At 49.1% G+C, this 18,849-nt stretch overlaps 1 protein-coding gene and 1 long non-coding RNA gene across 3 annotated transcripts; both read right to left on the minus strand.

The window, feature by feature from the left end:
* Positions 1-408: 408 nt before the first annotated feature.
* Positions 409-2,691, minus strand: LOC126071573 (uncharacterized). The gene is made up of 3 exons (XR_007516355.1): positions 2,547-2,691; positions 1,442-1,691; positions 409-1,071 (listed from the first exon to the last, which is right to left on the minus strand). It is a non-coding gene; the product is annotated as an uncharacterized LOC126071573 (long non-coding RNA).
* Positions 2,692-12,714: 10,023 nt separating this feature from the next.
* PLPP2 (phospholipid phosphatase 2) lies at positions 12,715-18,616 on the minus strand. 2 transcript variants are annotated; one of them, XM_049876044.1, is made up of 6 exons: positions 18,486-18,616; positions 16,375-16,526; positions 15,735-16,012; positions 15,176-15,233; positions 14,732-14,908; positions 12,715-14,386 (listed from the first exon to the last, which is right to left on the minus strand). In XM_049876044.1, exons 2-6 carry the CDS (start codon positions 16,408-16,410, stop codon positions 14,240-14,242), a joined length of 696 nt encoding a protein of 231 aa, XP_049732001.1. In that variant the 5' UTR covers positions 16,411-16,526; positions 18,486-18,616; the 3' UTR covers positions 12,715-14,239. The 2 variants fall into 2 exon arrangements, with proteins under 2 accessions (XP_049732001.1, XP_049732000.1); XM_049876043.1 differs by having other exon boundaries at positions 12,721-14,386; positions 18,445-18,578.
* Positions 18,617-18,849: the final 233 nt, after the last annotated feature.

The raw sequence follows: 18,849 nt of genomic DNA on the forward strand, positions 1-18,849 counted from the left end.
TTTCTTCCCCCTGAAACAGAGCTGATATTTGTAAGACTTACAGTTTGCCACTTCTGTGAACCTGGACAGGGTTAAGAATAAATCAAAGCTGCAAATTCCTGGCATTTATTTGTCTGACTTACGGTGATAAGAGTAACATATCTTTATCTTTCTATGGTTTTATTGCTTGTTTTATATGCTTTTTCTAGAGCTTTGGATAATTTTTAATTTGCTTTTAGATTGATCACCTGTTTTCTTTTAATTTTGCTTAGTTTTGTTGTAGCTGCTGTTTGGTTGGTTTTTAAGCAAGGAGAAGCAATTGAAAAAAGAATTACAAATATTAAATGTTACCTTTATCTCAATTCTAATCCATTAGGCAAGAAACACCATGAAGCAGTTGGAAAAAGTACAAACGACAGCTTGCCAAGGTGAGGAGTGACATCTATTTCTGAGACAATGGATAATGAAGGATTAATCCCAGGATTAAGCAGAGCAGAACGAGTAAGACTCATGTGATGGGTCAGGGTGAAATCACTGGCCCTGTTCAGAGACACGGAAGGACAATCCCAGGGAATGGTCAGCATGAGGTCTGGGGAAGTTGCTTTTTCCCCGTTTCAGTTGTGAGGTCAGAGGAGGGAGCAGTGGGGACTATGTGAGTAGAAACATCCATACCCAGACACCACCAACAGTCAGCCTCGTTGGATGAAGGACATCCACTGTTAGTAATCAGGACTCCGGGCACCACACATTCACAAAGTGCAGACTCAGCCACCAAGGTCTAGGGCTCTCTAGGGCATCATGCTATTCGTACCTGATCAAGACCAGGAATGGGCTTTAAAAAGCCTAACTCATATGTAAGTAATGTCCAACCCATAGAGTTGAAAGCTGACGTGCTCCCCCTGACACTATTCACAAAGCCACTAAGTCCAAAGCCCACTCACCGTGGCGTGGGGATGGGCTCTCCTTTTCCTGCTGGCAGTTGTCCCCAGGATTCAGGACTCGGAAGGATTCTGAGGCAGCTCCTGGGCCCCCGCCTCCCCCTTTACTTCTTCACAGGTGCATACTCCCAGGTCCAGCTGGTGCAGGCTGGGGCTGAGGTGAAGAGCGCAGCTGAAGGTCTCCTGCAGAGCTCTGGATTCACCTCCACCAGCTACACTATGGCTTGGGGGTGGCAGACCCCAGGAAAAGGCCTGCAGTGGATGGGCTAGATCAACACTGACACGGGGAAGCCGGCATTTGTCCAGAGCTTCACAGGACCATCTGTCTTCTCCACAGACGCCCCAGTCAGCATATCTGCAGGTCAGCAGCCTGAGGGCTGAGGACACTGCTGCGTACTACTGTGGGGACACACAGAAGCCTAGGGAGCTGACAGCCATGCTGGGCTGAGACCTTTACAGGGACAATGTACCCACAGCCTTTCTTTGACAGGGGTTATGGACACAGAAGTAAGAAATGTAGGCACCTGCCTGTGTTGCTTATCCATGAAATATTTCAGTGCTCTCCTGGTAAGCCAGCTCCCGGTGGGAAGGGGGGAGTAGGGGACAGAGCACCCTGTCATGCAGCCATGTCTCATTGCTGTGGTGTAAATATTTCCATCGTGGCCGATCTCAACGTGAAGTCACTGAACACAAGAGATGCCGGAATCATCTCCTACAAGCCAGTGGCAGCTGGCCACAGTGCACACTGGGTATCATCAAACGTCAAGTGGTATGCTATGGAAAACCAAGGAGGTGGAAAGTCATCTTTTGTACATCTGTCAATATGTCTTGTTGTGTCTTTCTCCATTTTTTCTGACTAGGGGGCTTCCCCCAAGACCCTGGCCTCAATAGGAAGCTGGTAAGTATGAACCACCCACCCCAAACAAATATACACATTGATTTTAGTTGCCATCCCACGGGCCTGGAAGGCAGAGCTGAACCCCAGAGCCAAAAGACCTCTACTCAGAATCCAGAATGTGTGGCCAATACCTAGAGTCTGGAGGGCAGGGCCATTGTGTAAATGGTCTCAGAGGACAAAGGGTTATTTGCAAAGCCTTGAGGGCTAATGTGATGTGTTCTGCTGACTTTCTAGGTGCCTGTTATGCCTTCTTTCCCTCCAGTTTCTCCCATTTGTAATGGAAATGTCTAGCTTGTGCCCGTTCTGCCATTGTACTTTGGAAGCAGATAACTTGTATTCTAGATTTCACAGATGAAGAAGAATTTTTGTATTTTGGACTTGGAGTTGCTTTAAGACTTTGGCTGTGTTATGATGGGGTAAATGAGTTTTACACGTGGCAAGGACGTGAATTTCTGGGAACCAAAGGGTGGAATGTCATGGGTTGAATTGTGTTCCCCAAAAATATGTGTCAACTTAGTTAGGCCGTGATTCCCCGTGTTGTGTCGTTGTCCTCCATTTTGTGATTGTAATTTCATGTTCCAGAGGATTAGGGTGGGATTGTAACACCCTTACTAAGGTCACATCCCTGATCCAATGTAAAGGGAGTTTCCCTGGGCTGTGACCTGCACCACCTTTTGTCTTACAAGAGATAAAAGGAAAAGGAAGCAAGCAGAGAGTTGGAGACCTCATACCACCAATAAAGTAGTGCCAGGAGCAGAGCGCATCATTCGGACGCAGGGTTCCTGCTCGGAGAGGCTTCTAGTCCGGGGGAAGGTTGATGACAAGAGCCTTCTGAGGCAGATAGGGTTAACTGTGCTGGTGGAACAAAAGAGCTGTTAAAAGACTTCCATCTATAAGAAGGGTAAACAGGAACCACACCCTGTCAACATGAGATAAGGTTGAAACAACCCATAAATTACTATCTCCTTCTTAGTGTTTTTCTAGTCCTTTCCCCCTTTACAGGCTCCCGCATGCACAGAACCAAGCGTGACAGCTGTTCAACCTTCCTTAGCCCTCCGAAGATGGTGATGTACTGCCAAAGATCAGTGCACTTGCGCCATATCCCATAATAAGTAATGCCAAGGACTACAGAGAGGACTCCGTCTTGGATATCAGCAGGCTCCATCTTGGATTCCAGGTGCACGCACAACCTAATTAATATGCACTACCTTTCTGAGAAGTACCTGCCCCTTGAAAGAAGCCCACTAAATATTCATTACTCGATTGTCTCCACTGAACCCATAAAAGCCCTGGCCTTGGAGAGGCTTAGTCCCCCCTTGAATCCTTTCGGTTGACTCAAGCAACATAAAGCTTGCTGAAGATAAAGTTTGTCTTTCGCATGTATTCTTACTCAGGAAAGGACAAGGACACTTTGTGTCAGCTTGGCAATCGGTAACAGGTGACACTTCCTCCAGAGCCCATACAGAAAGCCCTCCTCTGGAGGGGATGCCCTGAGTTTGAACTTCTATACTACTAGACTGTGAGAAAATAAATTTCTCTTTGTTGAACCCATCCACTTGTGGTATTTGTTATAACAGCGCTAGATGACTAAGACAGTTATAATACCCTCACCATGGATGCCTTCTCACTGACTTGTCAGTCAGGTCCTCTGGATGCAGAGACTTTGGGGCCAGGAGAGAGCACACTGTGTAGAGTAGAAGCTGATGGGCCCTACTGGGGAGAAGGATATGAAAATGAACTCCTCCCTCTGGTCCTGAAAAGCAGCCCAGCCCCTTTCCTGCTGCTCTCTGAGAGGAGCCCCATCCCCTGGAGTCAGAGCTCTCCCCACTCTGCGCCCAGGACTGAGGCCAGAGAACACACCATAAAGTGTGCTGAGCTGAGCTTTTCTTTTGGGCCGATTTCACAGGTGATGACATGGAGGCTGTGTGTGTGTGTGTGTCTGTGTGTGTGTGTGTGTGTGTGTGTGTGTGTGTGTGTGTGTGTGTGTGTGTGTGTGTGTGTGTGTGTGTGTGAATCACCTTCTAATGTCTCTGATTGCAAGTGTCCAGAACAGGTGCCTAGAATGAGGTGGGATCCGGGGGGACCTGAAATAGGCAGGAGTCTCTGTGCCTCTCCTGTGAAACCTCTGGGTTCATATTTTTTGGTATCATCAGTTCCTGATCATATGCTGCCTCCTGAAATGGTTGAATGTCAACTAATTCTTTTTGGTACACTGACTCTGTGTATTTCTTCCATCTTCTTTTGATGCTTCCTGCATCACTCAATATTCTGTCCATAGAATCCTTCTATATTGCACCTCTAGGCTTGAGTTTTTTGTTCAGTTCTTTCACCTTGAGAAATGCCGGGCGTGTTCTTCCCTGTTGGTTTTCTAACTCCAGGTCTTTGCATGTGTCATTATAATACTTTGACTCCTCAAGGCGCCCTCGAAATCTTCTGTTCAGCTCTTTAATTCATCATTTCTTCCATTCACTTTAGCTGCTCTGCATTCAAGAGCAAGTTTCAGAGTCTCTTATGACATCCATTTTGGTCTTTCCTTTCCTGTTTTTTTTAATGACCTCTTGTTTTCTTCATGTGTGATGTTCTTGATGTCATCCCACAACTCATCTGTTTTTGGTCATAAGTGTCCAATGCATCAAATCTATTCTTGAGATGGTCTCTAAATTCAGGTGGGATATGCTCAAGGTCATACTTTGGCTATCATGGACTTGTCCTAATTTTCTTCAGCTTCAACTTGAACTTCCATATGAGCAATTGATGGTCTGTTCTGCAGTCGGCCCCTGGCCTTGTTCTGACTGATGATACTGAGCTTCTCCATCGTCTTCCGCAGGTGTAATTGATTTGATTCCTGTGTCTTCCATCCGGTCAGGTCTATGCATAAATCGCTGTCTAAATTGGTGAAAAAAGGTATTTGCAATGAATAGGTCATTGGTCTTGCAAAAATCTGTTACGTAATCTCCGGTGTCATTTCTATGACCAAGGCCATATTTTCCAACTTCTGATCCTTATTTGTTTACAACTTTAGCATTCCAATCACCAGTAATTATCAATGCCTCTTGATTGCATGTTTGATCAATTTCAGACTTCAGACACTGGTAAAAATCTTCTATTTCTTCGTCTTTGTCCTTAGTGGTTGGTGCATAAATTTGAATAATAGTCATATTAACTGGTCTTCCTTGTAGGTGTATGGATATTATCCTATCACTGACTGCGATGTACTTCAGGATAAATCTTGAAATGTTCTTTTTGACAATGAACGTGATGCCAAGCCCCTTCCATCAAGTCGATTCCGACTCATAGTGACCCTACAGGACAGAGTAGAACTTCCCCATAGGGTTTTCAAGGACTCGCTGGTGGATTTGAACTGCTGACCTTTTGGTTAGCTGCCAAGCTCTTAACCACTGAGACACCAGAGCTCCTGGCAAAAAAAAAAAACAAGGCTCCAGGAATTGATGGGATACCAAGTGAGACGTTTCAACAAATGGATGCAGTGCTGGAATTACTCACTCATCTACGCCAAGACATTTGGAAGACAGCTAAGTGGCCAATTGATTGGAAGAGATCCATATTTTTACCCATTCCAAAGAAAGATGATCCAACAGAAATTATTGAACAATATCATTAATATCACACCCAAGTAAAATCTTGCTGAAGAGCACTCAAAAACAGCTGCAGCAGTACGTCTACAGGGACCTGCCAGAAGTTCAGGCCGGTTTCAGGAGAGGACGTGGAACCAGGGGTATCACTGCTGATGTCAGATGGATCCTGGCTGAAAGCAGAGAATACCAGAAGGACGTTTACCTGTTCTGTATTGACTATGTGAAGGCACTCAACTGTGTGAATCATAACAAATTATGGACAACATCGCAAAGGATGGCAATTCCAGAACACTTAATTGTGCTCATGAGGAAACTGTACTCAGACCAAGAGGCAGTCACTGGAACAGAACAAGGGGATACTGTGTGGTTTAAAGTCAGGAAAGGTGTGCCTCAGGGTTGTATCTTTTCACTATTCTTATTCAATCTGTATGCTGAGCAAATAATTAGAAAAACTTGGACTATATGAAGAACATGGCATCGGGATTGGAGGAAGACTCATTAACAACCTGCGATATGCAGATGACACAACCTTACTTGCTGAAAATCAAGAGAACTTGAAGCACTTACTAATGAAGATCAAAGACCACAGCCTTTAGTATGGATTACACCTCAACGTAAAGAAAACAAAACTCCTCACAACCGGACCAATGAGCAACATCATGATAAATGGAGAAAAGATTGAAGTTGTCAAGGATTTCATTATGCTTGGATCCACAATCAGCACCCATGGAAGCAGCAGTCAAGAAATCAAAGGACATATTCCATTGGGCAAATCTGCTGCGAAAGACCTTGTTAAAGTGTTAAAAAGCAAAAATGTCACATTAAGGACTAAGGTGCACCTGATCCAAGCCACGGCATTTTCAATCACCTCATATGCATGTGAAAGTCGGACAATGAATAATGAAGACCAAAGAATAATTGATGCCTTTGAATTATGGTGCTGGTGAAGAACGTTGAATATAACACAGACTGCCTGAAGAGCAAGTTTGTCTTGGAAGAAGTACAGCCGGAATGCTCATTAGAAGCAAGCATGGTGAGACTTTGCCTCATACTTTGGTCATGTTATCAGGAGGGACCAGTCCCTGGAGAAAGACATCATGCCTTGTAGAGAGTCAGCAAAAAAGACAAAAGCCCTCAATGAGATGGATTGACAGACACAGTGGCTGCAAATATGGGCTCGAGCATAACAACGATTGTGAAGATGACGCAGGACAGGGCAGTGTTTCGTTCTGTTGTGCACAGGGTCACAATGAGCCGGAGCCAACTCGCCACACCTAACAACACCTGCAACTTGGCCCACCCATTGGTTGGCCTCTTCTTGGCTCTTCCGCAGGGTGCTGCAGGCCACTTCCTGGTCCTGGCATTCTGGTCTCCTCTTCCCCATCAGCTTGCTCACCCTGGTCGCAGTGTTGGCAGTTCACGCTGGTCTGGCCAGCAGTGGGGGTGCAGGGCATGCCTGCCCTGCTGGCCAGGCTGACCTACAGGCTGGGTGAGCAGGAGTACCCCCAACCCACTTGGTGAACACAGGAGCAGCACCATGGAGGGGGGCAAGCAGAGGTGACTAATGGAGAAGTGGGACAGGGACCTTCTTCCCACCCCCACCCCCCCGAGTCTTATGTGGGTCCAAGCCTTCCCTCAACCCACAACTGTCACGAAGGCATGCGTGCTGGGAACAAAGGAAAGGCAGGGTTGGGCAGGGCAGTGCCGCGGGCACACCTGAGGGTTACCTCTAGCACTCTGACCTGCAGCTCTGCAGGCTTGGTGGGACCACAGACCTGTGGCTCTCATGCTTGAGGTATCAAGAGGAGGGGAGGTTGTGTCCTCTGAAGCTGCCGGACTCAGGCCCAGGCCAGGCTACAGTGCAGACTAGGGAGCTCTGGGCAATCCCAGGCACGGCTGGTGTCCTCACAGAGCCCACCCCACTCCCCAGGCAGTCTCTGCAGTTCAGCTGGAGTCTTTGTCCAGGCCAGGGACATCCTTTCTGGTCACAGGCCATCATCACATGACCAGAGACAAGACCGTGCCCATGGCTGAGGGGACCAGGCTGGGGATTTGCAGCAGCAGCAGTGGGGATCAGGGCAACAAACATCCATGCAGCCCTAACCAGGTCACAGAGGGTGGGCCCTGGGGTCTCAGAGGGCAGCATCAGCGACCTGGGCTCAGTCTTTCTCAGACATGTACACACTTTCAACTCATACACAGTCTCACACACCTGCTCACACACAACTGAATACAGCAGCTCAAAAGATTAGATATGAAACTTCAGGGGCAGCGAGTTGATATAGACGGGGGGGTGAACAACTTGAAAAAGGGGGGTAAGAATGGCTGCACAACTTGAAGAATGTGATCAATGTCGCTGAATTCTACGTGGAGAAATTGTTGAATTGGTGTATATTCTGCTGTGTGTATTCTCAACAACTAAAAATTAAATAAATCTCAAGAAACTCGGCAAAAGATATGCACACCTCACCAAAGATACAGATGGCAGGTAAGCATATGAGGCTACCCAACATCATATGTAATCAGGCAAATTAAAACAACAGTGAGATACTTCTGTACACCTATTGGAATGGATAAAATCCCAAACCCTGACAACACCAAATGCTAACAAGGGTGTGGAGCAACAGGAGCTCTCATTGCTGATGGACTGCAGAAATGTGCAGCCACGTTGGAAGAGAGAATAGCTCTTTCTCACAAGGCGAAACATAGGTTCTCCATACAATCCAGCAACTGAACTCCCAAGCATTTACTCAAATGAAAACGGGTCCACACAAAAACTGAATACAAACATTTATAGCAGCTCTGTTTATAACAGCCGAAACGTGGAACCAACCGAGATGTCCTACAATAGGAGAATGGATAAACAAACTGTGGCATGTCCATACAATAGAGTATTACTCGTCAATAAAAATAAATGAACCATCAAGTCACAAAAACACATGAACAACACTGCTGGTGGGAATGTAAAATGGTACAACCACTTTGGAAATCTATCTGGCGTTATCTTAAACAGTTAGAAATAGAACTACCATACAACCCAGAAATCCCACTCCTCGGAATATACCTTAGAGAAACAAGAGCTTTCACACAAACAGATATATGCACACCCATGTTTATTGCAGCACTGTTTACAATAGCAAAAAGCTGGAAGCAACCAAGTTGTCCATCAACGGATGAATGGGTAAATAAATTGTGGTATATTCACAATGGAATACTACGCATCGATAAAGAACAGTGACGAATCTGTGAAACATTTCATAACATGGAGGAACCTGGAAGGCATTATGCTGAGCGAAATTAGTCAGAGGCAAAAGGACAAATATTGTATAAGACCACTATTACAAGATCTTGAGAAATAGTATAAACTGAGAAGAACACATACTTTTGTGGTTACGAGGGGGGGAGGGAGGGAGGGTGGGAGAGGGTTTTTTACTGATTAATTAGTAGATAAGAACTGCTTTAGGTGAAGGGAAGGACAATACTCAATACATGGAAGGTCAGCTCAACTGGACTGAACCAAAAGCAAAGAAGTTTCCAGGATAAACTGAATGCTTCAAAGGTTAGCGGAGCAAGGGCGGGGGTTTGGGGACCATGGTTTGAGGGGGCTTCTAAGTCAATTGGCAAAATAATTCTATTATGAAAACATTCTGCATCCCACTTTGAAATGTGGCGTCTGGGGTCTTAAATGCTAACAAGCGGCCATCTAAGATGCATCAATTGGTCTCAACCCACCTGGATCAAAGGAGAATGAAGAACACCAAGGTCACACGACAACTATGAGCCCAAGAGACAGAAAGGGCCACATGAACCAGAGACTTACATCATCCTGAGACCAGAAGAACTAGATGGTGCCTGGCCACAACCGATGACTGCCCTGACAGGGAGCACAACAGAGAACCCCTGAGGGAGCAGATCAGTGGGATGCAGACCCCATATTCTCACAAAAAGACCATACTTAATGGTCTGACTGAGACTAAGGAATCCCGGCAGTCATGGTCCCCAAACCTTCTGTTGGCCCAGGACAGGAACCATTCCCGAAGACAACTCATCAGACATGAAAGGGACTGGACAGTGGGTAGGAGAGAGATGCTGATGAAGAGTGAGCTAATTATATCAGGTGGACGCTTGAGACTGTGTTGGCATCTCCTGTCTGGAGGGGGGATGGGAGGGTAGAGAGGGTTGGAAGCTGGCAAAATTGTCACGAAAGGAGAGACTGGAAGGGCTGACTCATTAGGGGGAGAGCAAGTGGGAGTACAGAGTAAGGTGTATATAAACTTATATGTGACAGTCTGACTTGATTTGTAAACGTTCACTTGAAGCTCAATAAAAGTTAATAAAAAAAAAAAAAACATGAACAATAAAGGGATATTGCTAAGTGAAAGAAGCCAGTCTGAAAAAGGTACAGGTTGTATGGTTCCAACTATATGATATGCCCGAAAAGGCAAAACTACTGCACTAAAAAATAAAGTGTACTTTTTAAAAATTTGAAAAAAAAAACCAGTAGAGTAAAATTAAATAATAAATATTACAAAAATTAAATGCAAAATAGTAAATGAAACAAAACTAAATTAAAATATTAAATGAAATTCAATATCAAATAAATTTACATTAAATATTAAATATAAAAAATTTTAAATGTTAAATTCAGTAACATTAGATAAAATGCTAATTTGGAAAAATAAAATAGCTGCGACCCTGAGACTGATCCTGGCCCTGACCTGAACTTAATGGTTCCACTGCATAATCAATATATCATAAAATTACGTTTCAGAAATGAGGCCTGAGAGCTGTCCAACTGCTGAAAACGCACCCTGAGACTTAGCGCTGCCAGGGGCTTTTTACATGGCAGGACCATGTGTCTCTTAGGAAACGTGGGTGGCGTGGTAGTCAAGTACTACAGCTGCTAACCTAAGGGCTGACAGTTCAGACCCACCAGGTGCTCCTTGGAAACTCTATGGGGAAGTTCTACCCTGCCTTACAGGGTCACTATGAGTTGGAATCGACTTGACAGTGATAGGTTTGGTCTTTTTTTTTTTTTTTTTTGGTGTCTCTTTATGAGATTCCAGGCTTCTTGGAAAATCTTTTTTTGGGGGTGGGGCGTGGGATGTTCAAGCAGGATGGAGGCTTACTGAGCCTCTAGGAGCAATGCCCAAACCACCGCAGGTACAGGTTGATGCCACCACAAAATCCCGAAGGCATTGCTCAGACAAGGACAAGTCTCCACTGCTGTTGACAGTCAGTGAAGGGCAACTGCCTTCTTGTGTCAGGACATGATATTAGCAATTAAAATAACCTCGCTTGTATTAGGATTTGGTGTTGTTTCAGCTCAAGTAAGATTCGTATGGGGAATAAGAAATGAATATCGTACCACTGAAAGGAAAGCTTTAATTCAGAAGAATTTCTTTAGGCAGTTTTTTTCTTCTTTTTTGATTTAATACGAACATTTTCCAACTATACCAAAGGAAAATGGCATAATGAATACTGACGTACACAAGATCTAGACTTAACAATTACAGTAGTAATATTTTGCCCCCTCATCCGTCAGTTTGTTGTTCTGTGGTGGCCCACGTGTTGCCGTGATGCTGGAAGCTGTACCACAGGTATTTTAAACAGCATCAAGGTCATCCACGGAAGACAAGTTTCAGTGGCACTTCCAGACTGAGACAGGCTGGGAAGAAAGGCCTGGTGATCACCTTCTGAAAGTTGTTGTTGTTAGGTGCATTGGCTCAAATGAAAGTGTGTCCACACTATCAGTTCTGACTCATAGCAACCCTATGTACAACAGAATGAAACATCCTTACAATGAAGATCATGGAAGAAAAAATAGGGACAATGGTAGGGGCCCTAATACATGGCATAAATACAATACAAACCCTAAGTGTTGTTATGTCGTTGTCAGGTGCCGTTGAGTTTCATTGCGACCCCATGTACAACAGAATGAAACACTGCCCAGTCCTACACCATCCTCACATCATTGTTTTGCTTGAGCCCATTGTTCCAGCCACTGCGTCAATCCATCTCACTGAGGCTCTTCCTCTTTCTTGCTGACCCTCTACTTTACCAAGCATGATGTCCTTCTCCAGGGACTAGTCCCTCCTGATAACATGCCCAGAGTACGTGAGACGCAGTCTCACCATCCTTGCTTCTAAGAAGCCTTCTGGCTGTACTTCTTCCAAGACAGATTCATTCATTCTTTTGGCAGTCCACAGTATATTCAACATTCTTCGCCAACACCACAATTCAAAGGTGCCAATTCTTCTTCGGTCTTCCTTATTTGCTGTCCAGCTTTCACATGCATATGATCCCATTGAAAAAAACACCATGGCCTGGGTCAGGCGCACCTTAGTCCTCAAAGTGACATCTTTGCTCTTCAACACTTTAAAGAGGTCCTTTGCAGCAGATTTACCCAGTGCAATGCGTTTTTTGATTTCTTGACTGCTGCTTCCATGGCTGTTGATTGTGGATCCAAGTAAAATGAAATCCTTGACAACTTCAATCTTTTCTCCGTTTATCATGATGTCGCTCATTGGTCCAGTTGTGAGGATTTTGTTTTCTTTATGTTGAGGTGCAATCCACACTGAAGGCCGTGGTCTTTGATCTTCATCAGTAAGTGCTTCAAGTCCTCTTCACTTTCAGCAAGCAAGGTTGTGTCATCTGCATATTCCAGGTTGTTAACGAGTCTTCCTCCAACCCTGATGCCCCGTTCTTCTTCATATAGTCCAGCTTCTCCTATTTGTTCATCATATAGATTGAATAGGTATGGTGAAAGGATAAGACCCTGAGGCACACCTTTCCTGACTTTAAACCATGCAGTATCCCCTTGTTCTGTTCAAACAACTGCCTCTTGGTCTACGTACAGGTTCCTCATGAGCACAATTAAGTGTTCTGGAATTCCCATTCTTTGCAATGTTATCCATAATTTGTCATGATCCACACAGTCGAATGCCTTTGCATAGTCAATAAAAACACAAGTAAACATCTTTCTGGTATTCTCTGTTTTCAGCCAGGACTCATCTGACATCAGCAGTGATAGCCTTCATTCCATAACCAACAATGCACAAATATCAGAAGATAAACTAGGTAATAGGAGCTCCTAAAAATTAAACATTTTTGCTTGTCAAAAGACTTTACCAATAGAGTAAAAAGAGAACCTATAGACTGGGAAAAAAATTTTAACCACGTCATCTCCGACGAGGGTCTAATCTCTAAAATCAATAAAATACTTCAACACCTAAACAATGAAAAGACAAATCATCCAATTAAAAAAACGGGCAAAGGAAACAGACAGACACTTCAAGAAGACATTCAGGCAACCAAAAGACACATGAGGAAATGGTTGCGATCATTAGCCATTAGAGAAATGCAAATCAAAACTACAATGAGATACCATCTCGCCCCAGCATTACCAGCATTAATCAAAAAATAGAAAAAAAATCAATGTTTGAGAGGTTTCAGGGAGACTGGATCTCTTATACTCTGCTGGTGGGAGTGTAAAATGGTACAACTACTATAGAAAACAATATAACATCTCCTTAAAAACCTAGAAATACCTTCTGATCCAGCAATCACACTGCTAGGAATACATCCTAGAGAAATAACAGCTATGACGTGAGTAGACATCTGCACTCCCATGTAGCATTTTTGACAATAGCAAAAAGATGGAAACAACCTAAGTGTCCATCAGCGGATGAATGGATAAACAGATTACGGTGCGTACACACAGTGGAATACCACGCAACGATAAAGAGCAATGATGAATCCGTGAAACATCTTACGGCATGGATGAATCTAGAGGGCATTATGCTGAGTGAAATAAGTCTGTCATAAAAAGGCAAACATTGTAGGGGACCACCATTATGAAAACCCACGAACATGTTTACACAAAGAAAAACAATAAACTTTGATGGTTACGAGGGAGGAGAGGGGTGGGGAGGGGAAATCACTAGCTAGATAGTAGACAAGTGGTAACTTTGGTTGAAGGGAAAGACAATGTACCAGTAGGCACAACTTGAAGGAAAACAAATTTGAAAAAGAACATGACCGGGAAATGATATTTATAGGGCTAAGGATCTACCAGTTTCCTTGTGAGAAACAACAAAAGAAATATCTCCCATGTGCAATGAGATGGAAAAGGGAAAATACTGGGAGTGGGGCCGTGTAGCCCCGAAATATCCAGGAGAGCTTTCTGCAGCTAAGTGGAGGAGAAATATGTTCTAATGTGAAAATGCCACTGGGTGCTGGCCACGGAACCCAAGACCAGCATCGATGCCCTTCTCATGCCACACGTTGTGAAGCAGTCCTGAGGCCTCAGGGAAGGTGGGCATGGATCCCGAGCCTACCCTGTGGGGTGTCTGGAGGTAGGAAGGACAGACAGCAGGACTCAGGAAGGAATCTTTCCTCAGAAGGAGACATAAGAAACAGAAGAGGCACTGAGAAGTTTGTCAAACCATCTATTTTACTAAAAAGCCTCGTGTACATTCCCTTCTAAAAAAACAGCTCCCATTCTGATCTCTTGGTCCCCTTCCCTAGCCCCTAAAAAAGGGGATTCCCCAGGGTGCATTGAGGAAAATGCCCCCCCAAACACCCTAGGCAACCCCGAGTCCCAATCCTATGCACAGAAGAGGGGAGGGTCCTCCTCGTCCAACCAGGGCCAGTGGGGTCCTTCTAGGTGAGGCCTGGAGGGCCAGAGGAGGGTCCTGCCAGTTCCCCCAGTGCCGGCAGCCCAGGGGAGCGTCCTGCCAGGGCCCCCAGTGAGGTTAGCCCAGGGGCGGGTCCTACCAGGACCCCCACTGCTGCCAGTCCAGGGAGGCCCCGTCTGGGTACCAGACTCAGGAGGACACCGGGTATCCATAGTGGTTGCAATCGGCCTCGCCCAGGGTCAGTGTCAGCGACAGGCTAGGCTTCCGTTCTAGCTCTTCCTCCTCCAGGCAGTGCTGCACCGGCCGAGCTTTGAAGAAGTCAGAGATATAGCAGACCTGGGAAGGGGCAGGAGGGTAAAAGCCAAGTGGCCAGGGCGGAAGGATGAGAGCTGGGTGGGTGGGGGCACAGGGAAGCGGGCCCCCAGAGGGAAAGGAGTGGTATATGGGCAGGATAAGTAGTAGGATGAGGGGCTCCCAAAAAAGGAGGGGTACTGTGGGGCAATGAGAAAACACCAGGGGGTAGGAATGGGAGCCCAAGGGGGAGAGGGGTGGGGACCCATAGAATCCTGAGCAGGAAGGAGGCGGGGAAGTGGGGGTCTGGGGAAGGAGGAATAGGGTTTTGGGAGGAACAGAGTCCCTAGTGGGGTCTCTGGGCAAGGCAGGAGCAAGGTTGAGGCTCACAGTGAAGCCGGCCACCAGCGCCCCCTGCAGGAATCCAACGAGGACATCGCTCCAGTGGTGTTTGTGGTCAGACACTCGGGTGTAGCCAACATAGAGGGCAAAGGCCACCAGAAAGAACTGCACTGTGGGCCGCAGCAGCCGCGCCCATTTCCAGCAAAGCCTCGCCTGCACATAGAGCTGAGGGTGGGGGGAAGTGGCTGTCAGCCTGGGAGCCCCCTGGCATGCTCCACACCCACTGCACAGACAGAACACAGACAGAAGCACTGAGGCTAGAGGGGAACAGGCGACAGGTGGACCCAGGGCTCCAGTTCTTACTGACAAACCGTAAGTCCCACCCACCACCTCCACTCATCCCATTGACAGATGGAGAAACTGAGGCCCAGGGAAGGGAAGTGACTCAGCCGTGTTTGCTCAGGAAGCAAGTCACAGAGAAAACAGACTCACCACCAAGAACACCACGCAGTACATGCCAAACGAGGCGTGCCCCGAGTAGAAAGACAATCTAAGGACAGAGAGGGCAGGAGGGTCAGCAGGGGACACCCAAGTGCACTGGACCTCGTGCGAGAGAGGATCTTATGTGGGAGCCCAGCTGGCATCAGACACCATCAGGTCCCAGTGGAGAACATTTTTCCTTTATTCCTTTCAGTTCCCTGACAACGGAACAGAAAGTCTAGACCGGGGCTTGCTCTTCTTTTAACACCTCACCAACAAACACACTGCAGGCCTGAACTCAGAACCCAGGCAGACAACTGTGTCTCAAACATTGTGAATATTGCAGCTTCATTTCCCCTGCGTTTCTATTCGGCATTACTTCCATCTGGTTGATGCAAGTTTCACCTTTTCTTTTTCAATAAGTCAAAGTGTTTAAAAAAAAACAAAAAGGATGTCGAGGGATGTCAGAGAAAGTAGCAGAGTCATGAACTCAAAGTCTTCCCTCCATAAAAGCAACGAAAAGTCTGGCAAAACTGTCAGAATCAACATTGGAGAGGCTCCCTGAACCCACCTGGCCTCAGTGACGTTGGCTGGGCTCCCCCTGCACACCTTCTCTAGCTGGACATAGACTGAGCAGTTGACACGACTCCAGTCAGGGTCGCAGATGGCCAGGAAGTTGGGCCGCAGGCGGCCAATCATGTACTTAGCCAGGTCTGTCAGGGACTGGCTCACTGCGGCCCCGAAAAGGAAGGTCCCCAGCACCTTGTATACAGCTGCCACGTAGTTGTTGAAGTCGGAGCGAGAGTACAGGCGGTTGGTGTACACCAGGTAAGCCTCCCCAGCCGAGACCTGCAGAGGGGCAGTGAGGGGCCTGGCTAGGAGCTGCTGGGGGCTTGGGCCTCCCCAGTGAAAGGAATTTAGGGCTCCTGACCTCCCTGAGGCTTCTGGGGAGCAAGGGACTCCCAGCTGGGCCCCATTCCCACAAGTACCACCCAGAGCAAGGCCCTGCCTCCTTCCTTCAGACCCCAGGGCAGGGCCGTGCCTCCACTTTCAGATTCCCCAGGGCAAAGACCGGCCTCCTCCTTCAGACTCCCTGGGCAGGCCTGGGCAGGGTAGGGCCATGCTGTGCTTCCCCCCTCCAGGCCCCTATAGCAGGGCCCTGCCTCCTCCCTCAGACCCCCACAGCCCTCCCGAGGCCCCTCCCTCCTTACAAGGACGACGGTGAGGGTGACGGTGACCCCAGTCATGAGACCAGGGGTGATGGTGTCTGGACGGTAAGGGTACCGGATGGAGTCATCACCACAGTAAAATCCTCGCTTGTATGGGGTGTTCACCAGAGTCAGGATGGCAAAGGGCAAAGAGGCTGGAGGCAGGGGGTGGAGGAAGGAGCTGGGGCTAGGTTCTCCCCCAGCCGCAGGCCCCACCAGACTCATCTGAGGCTCCCTCCTGGTCTCTACTCACCCATAACAGAAGGAGCTTTTCTCCTGGCAGATGGAGGCCTTTCCACCATCAACGCCCCTCATGGCTATCATATAAACAACAAACCCTCCCCAAGTCAGCTGTCTAGCCCCTACCCCACATCTCCCAACTCCACCCCTCACTCACTCCTTTCTGCTCCTCCAGTAAATGGGGCCGGCAAGCCCAGGGCCTTTGCACGTCCTCTCCTCTCTGCCCCCAAATCATGACTAAACCATCCTTTTGGTCTGCAGTCCTGACTCTGTCCCACCCCAGGGGCACCCTGGTGGTCAGGCTCCTAGGACATTTCCCTTCTTCACAATGTCTCCTCCTTCCACCCAACCTGTGTGTAAGTCCCAGTCACTGTGGAATTCCACCTCCTTCCCCTCCCACTCAATCCATGGTGGTACAGTGGTTAAGCACTTGGCTGCTAACAGAAAGGTCAGTGGCTTGAATTCACCAGCTGCTCCAAAGGAGAAAGATGTGACAGTCTGCTTCCATAAGGATTTACAGCCTTGGAAACACTGTGGGGAAGTTCTACTCCATCCTACAGGGTGGCTAAGAGTTGGAATCCACTGGACGGCAATGCGTGGGTGTAGCCACCCCACCAGCACCCCCCCGTCTGCTCTCACAGAACCAGCGAGCTGTAGGCACGGCCCACAGCAGACAACAGTTCAGGTGACATTCCAGCCGGGCAGCCCCCTACCACCTGTTTGGACACTTGCAGCCAGGACCTCTCTGGCCCCGCCTCTCCAATATGAGGGCTGCTGGCAGCCCCTCCCTGACAGGCTGTTTAAGAACCGGGTGAATCTCTTTTTGGTACACGGTGCTGTACACAGGGCAGCACAGATGTCTAAATAAACCACATCCCCGGGATGCGGTGCTCAGGGCTGTCAGGTGTCGCCTGGGACCCCTCCGTGCTGTTACCAAGCCTGCCCCACCAGGAACCTCACACTGGCTGACCCCTCCCCCTCCTGCTGCCTGGGGAGCCTCCTGTGGGGAGGGGGGCGGCGAATTAGGCCTGAGAGCCCCTCCCCACCGGGCTAGAATCCCGGGCCATTGTCCTCACTGCTGCAGGGCAAACACTCGGCCTTTGTTCCAGGCTCAGGGGGAGGAGCGGGGAGGGGGACTCCAGCCGCCCCCTCCCCCAGCCTGGCCCGCAAACCCGCGGGACAGGTTTGGGCTGCTGTTGCCCGAGGCCCTCGGTTTTCCCGGGCCTTTCTCTCCAAACGCTTCAAGCCCCCAGGCCAGAGGGGGGCGGCAGCTGGATGTCCCACCCGCGGGGGTGCAGAATCCCGCCGACCCACTGTGTGTCCACGGCCAGGGGCTCCCTCTCGGGGCGCAACCAGGATGCGGACTCCTGGGGATGTGGGGTCCTCGCGGCGGTGACCCGCGGTCACGCCCCCTCTCCGGCCCGACCCCCCTAGGCCAGCGCCGCTGTCGCCGCCCGCGTGAATCACCCGGGGCGGGGCGGGAGGGGAGGCGCGAACAGCCCTTGGCGGCGACTTCCTGCTGTCGCGGGTGGGGGATGCTGACCCTGCGCTCCGGGCCCTTTACGACCCTGTCGGGTACCTGTGACGCGCGGGGACACTAAGGCCCCGAAGGGCGCACCCAGGGACGGGGGCTCACGCAGGGACAGTGGGAGCACGCGGGGACCGGGGCGCCAGTAGGAAGGGTCGCAGCGCAGGGTCGGGGCCACGAAGAGTTCTCCCGGTGCCCCCGCCCCAGGAAGCGCTGCACCTCCCGGCGGCCGCCCTACACACCTTCGCTCCCGGGGCGGGCCGACCTGGGTGCGTGTCCCCCTACCCGGGTCCCGCGACTCTTACCGACCAGGACGCACAGCACGTCGAGCAGCACGAAGACCCACCTCCGCTCCATGCCGCCCCCCCGGGCCGCGCCCGCGACCCCCGACCCGCGTCCTGTGACGTCCCGTCGCGTCCTGGCTCGCCGCGGGTCACATGGCCGCCGCGCGGTGCCCAGCCGCCCAGGGGAGGGGACGGGGGGACGGACCCGGCGGGAAGCGGCGACGGGGCGGGGCGGCCCGAGGGGAGGGAGGGCGGACTCTGCCCTCGCCCCGCCCGAAGCGCGTGGGAAGGAACCAGGGTGGAGAGGGCGTGAGGGGGTGGCACCGGAATCCCGGGTCTCCCCTGATCCCCTAACCCCAGATGTGGGGAGGGATGGGACCCTGAGCTGAGAGGGGTCGTCAGTGCCCCCTACCCTCACAAGCCCGG

The sequence above is a fragment of the Elephas maximus genome, chromosome 3, assembly GCF_024166365.1.
Source record: "Elephas maximus indicus isolate mEleMax1 chromosome 3, mEleMax1 primary haplotype, whole genome shotgun sequence".
NCBI classification, from domain to species: domain Eukaryota; kingdom Metazoa; phylum Chordata; class Mammalia; order Proboscidea; family Elephantidae; genus Elephas; species Elephas maximus.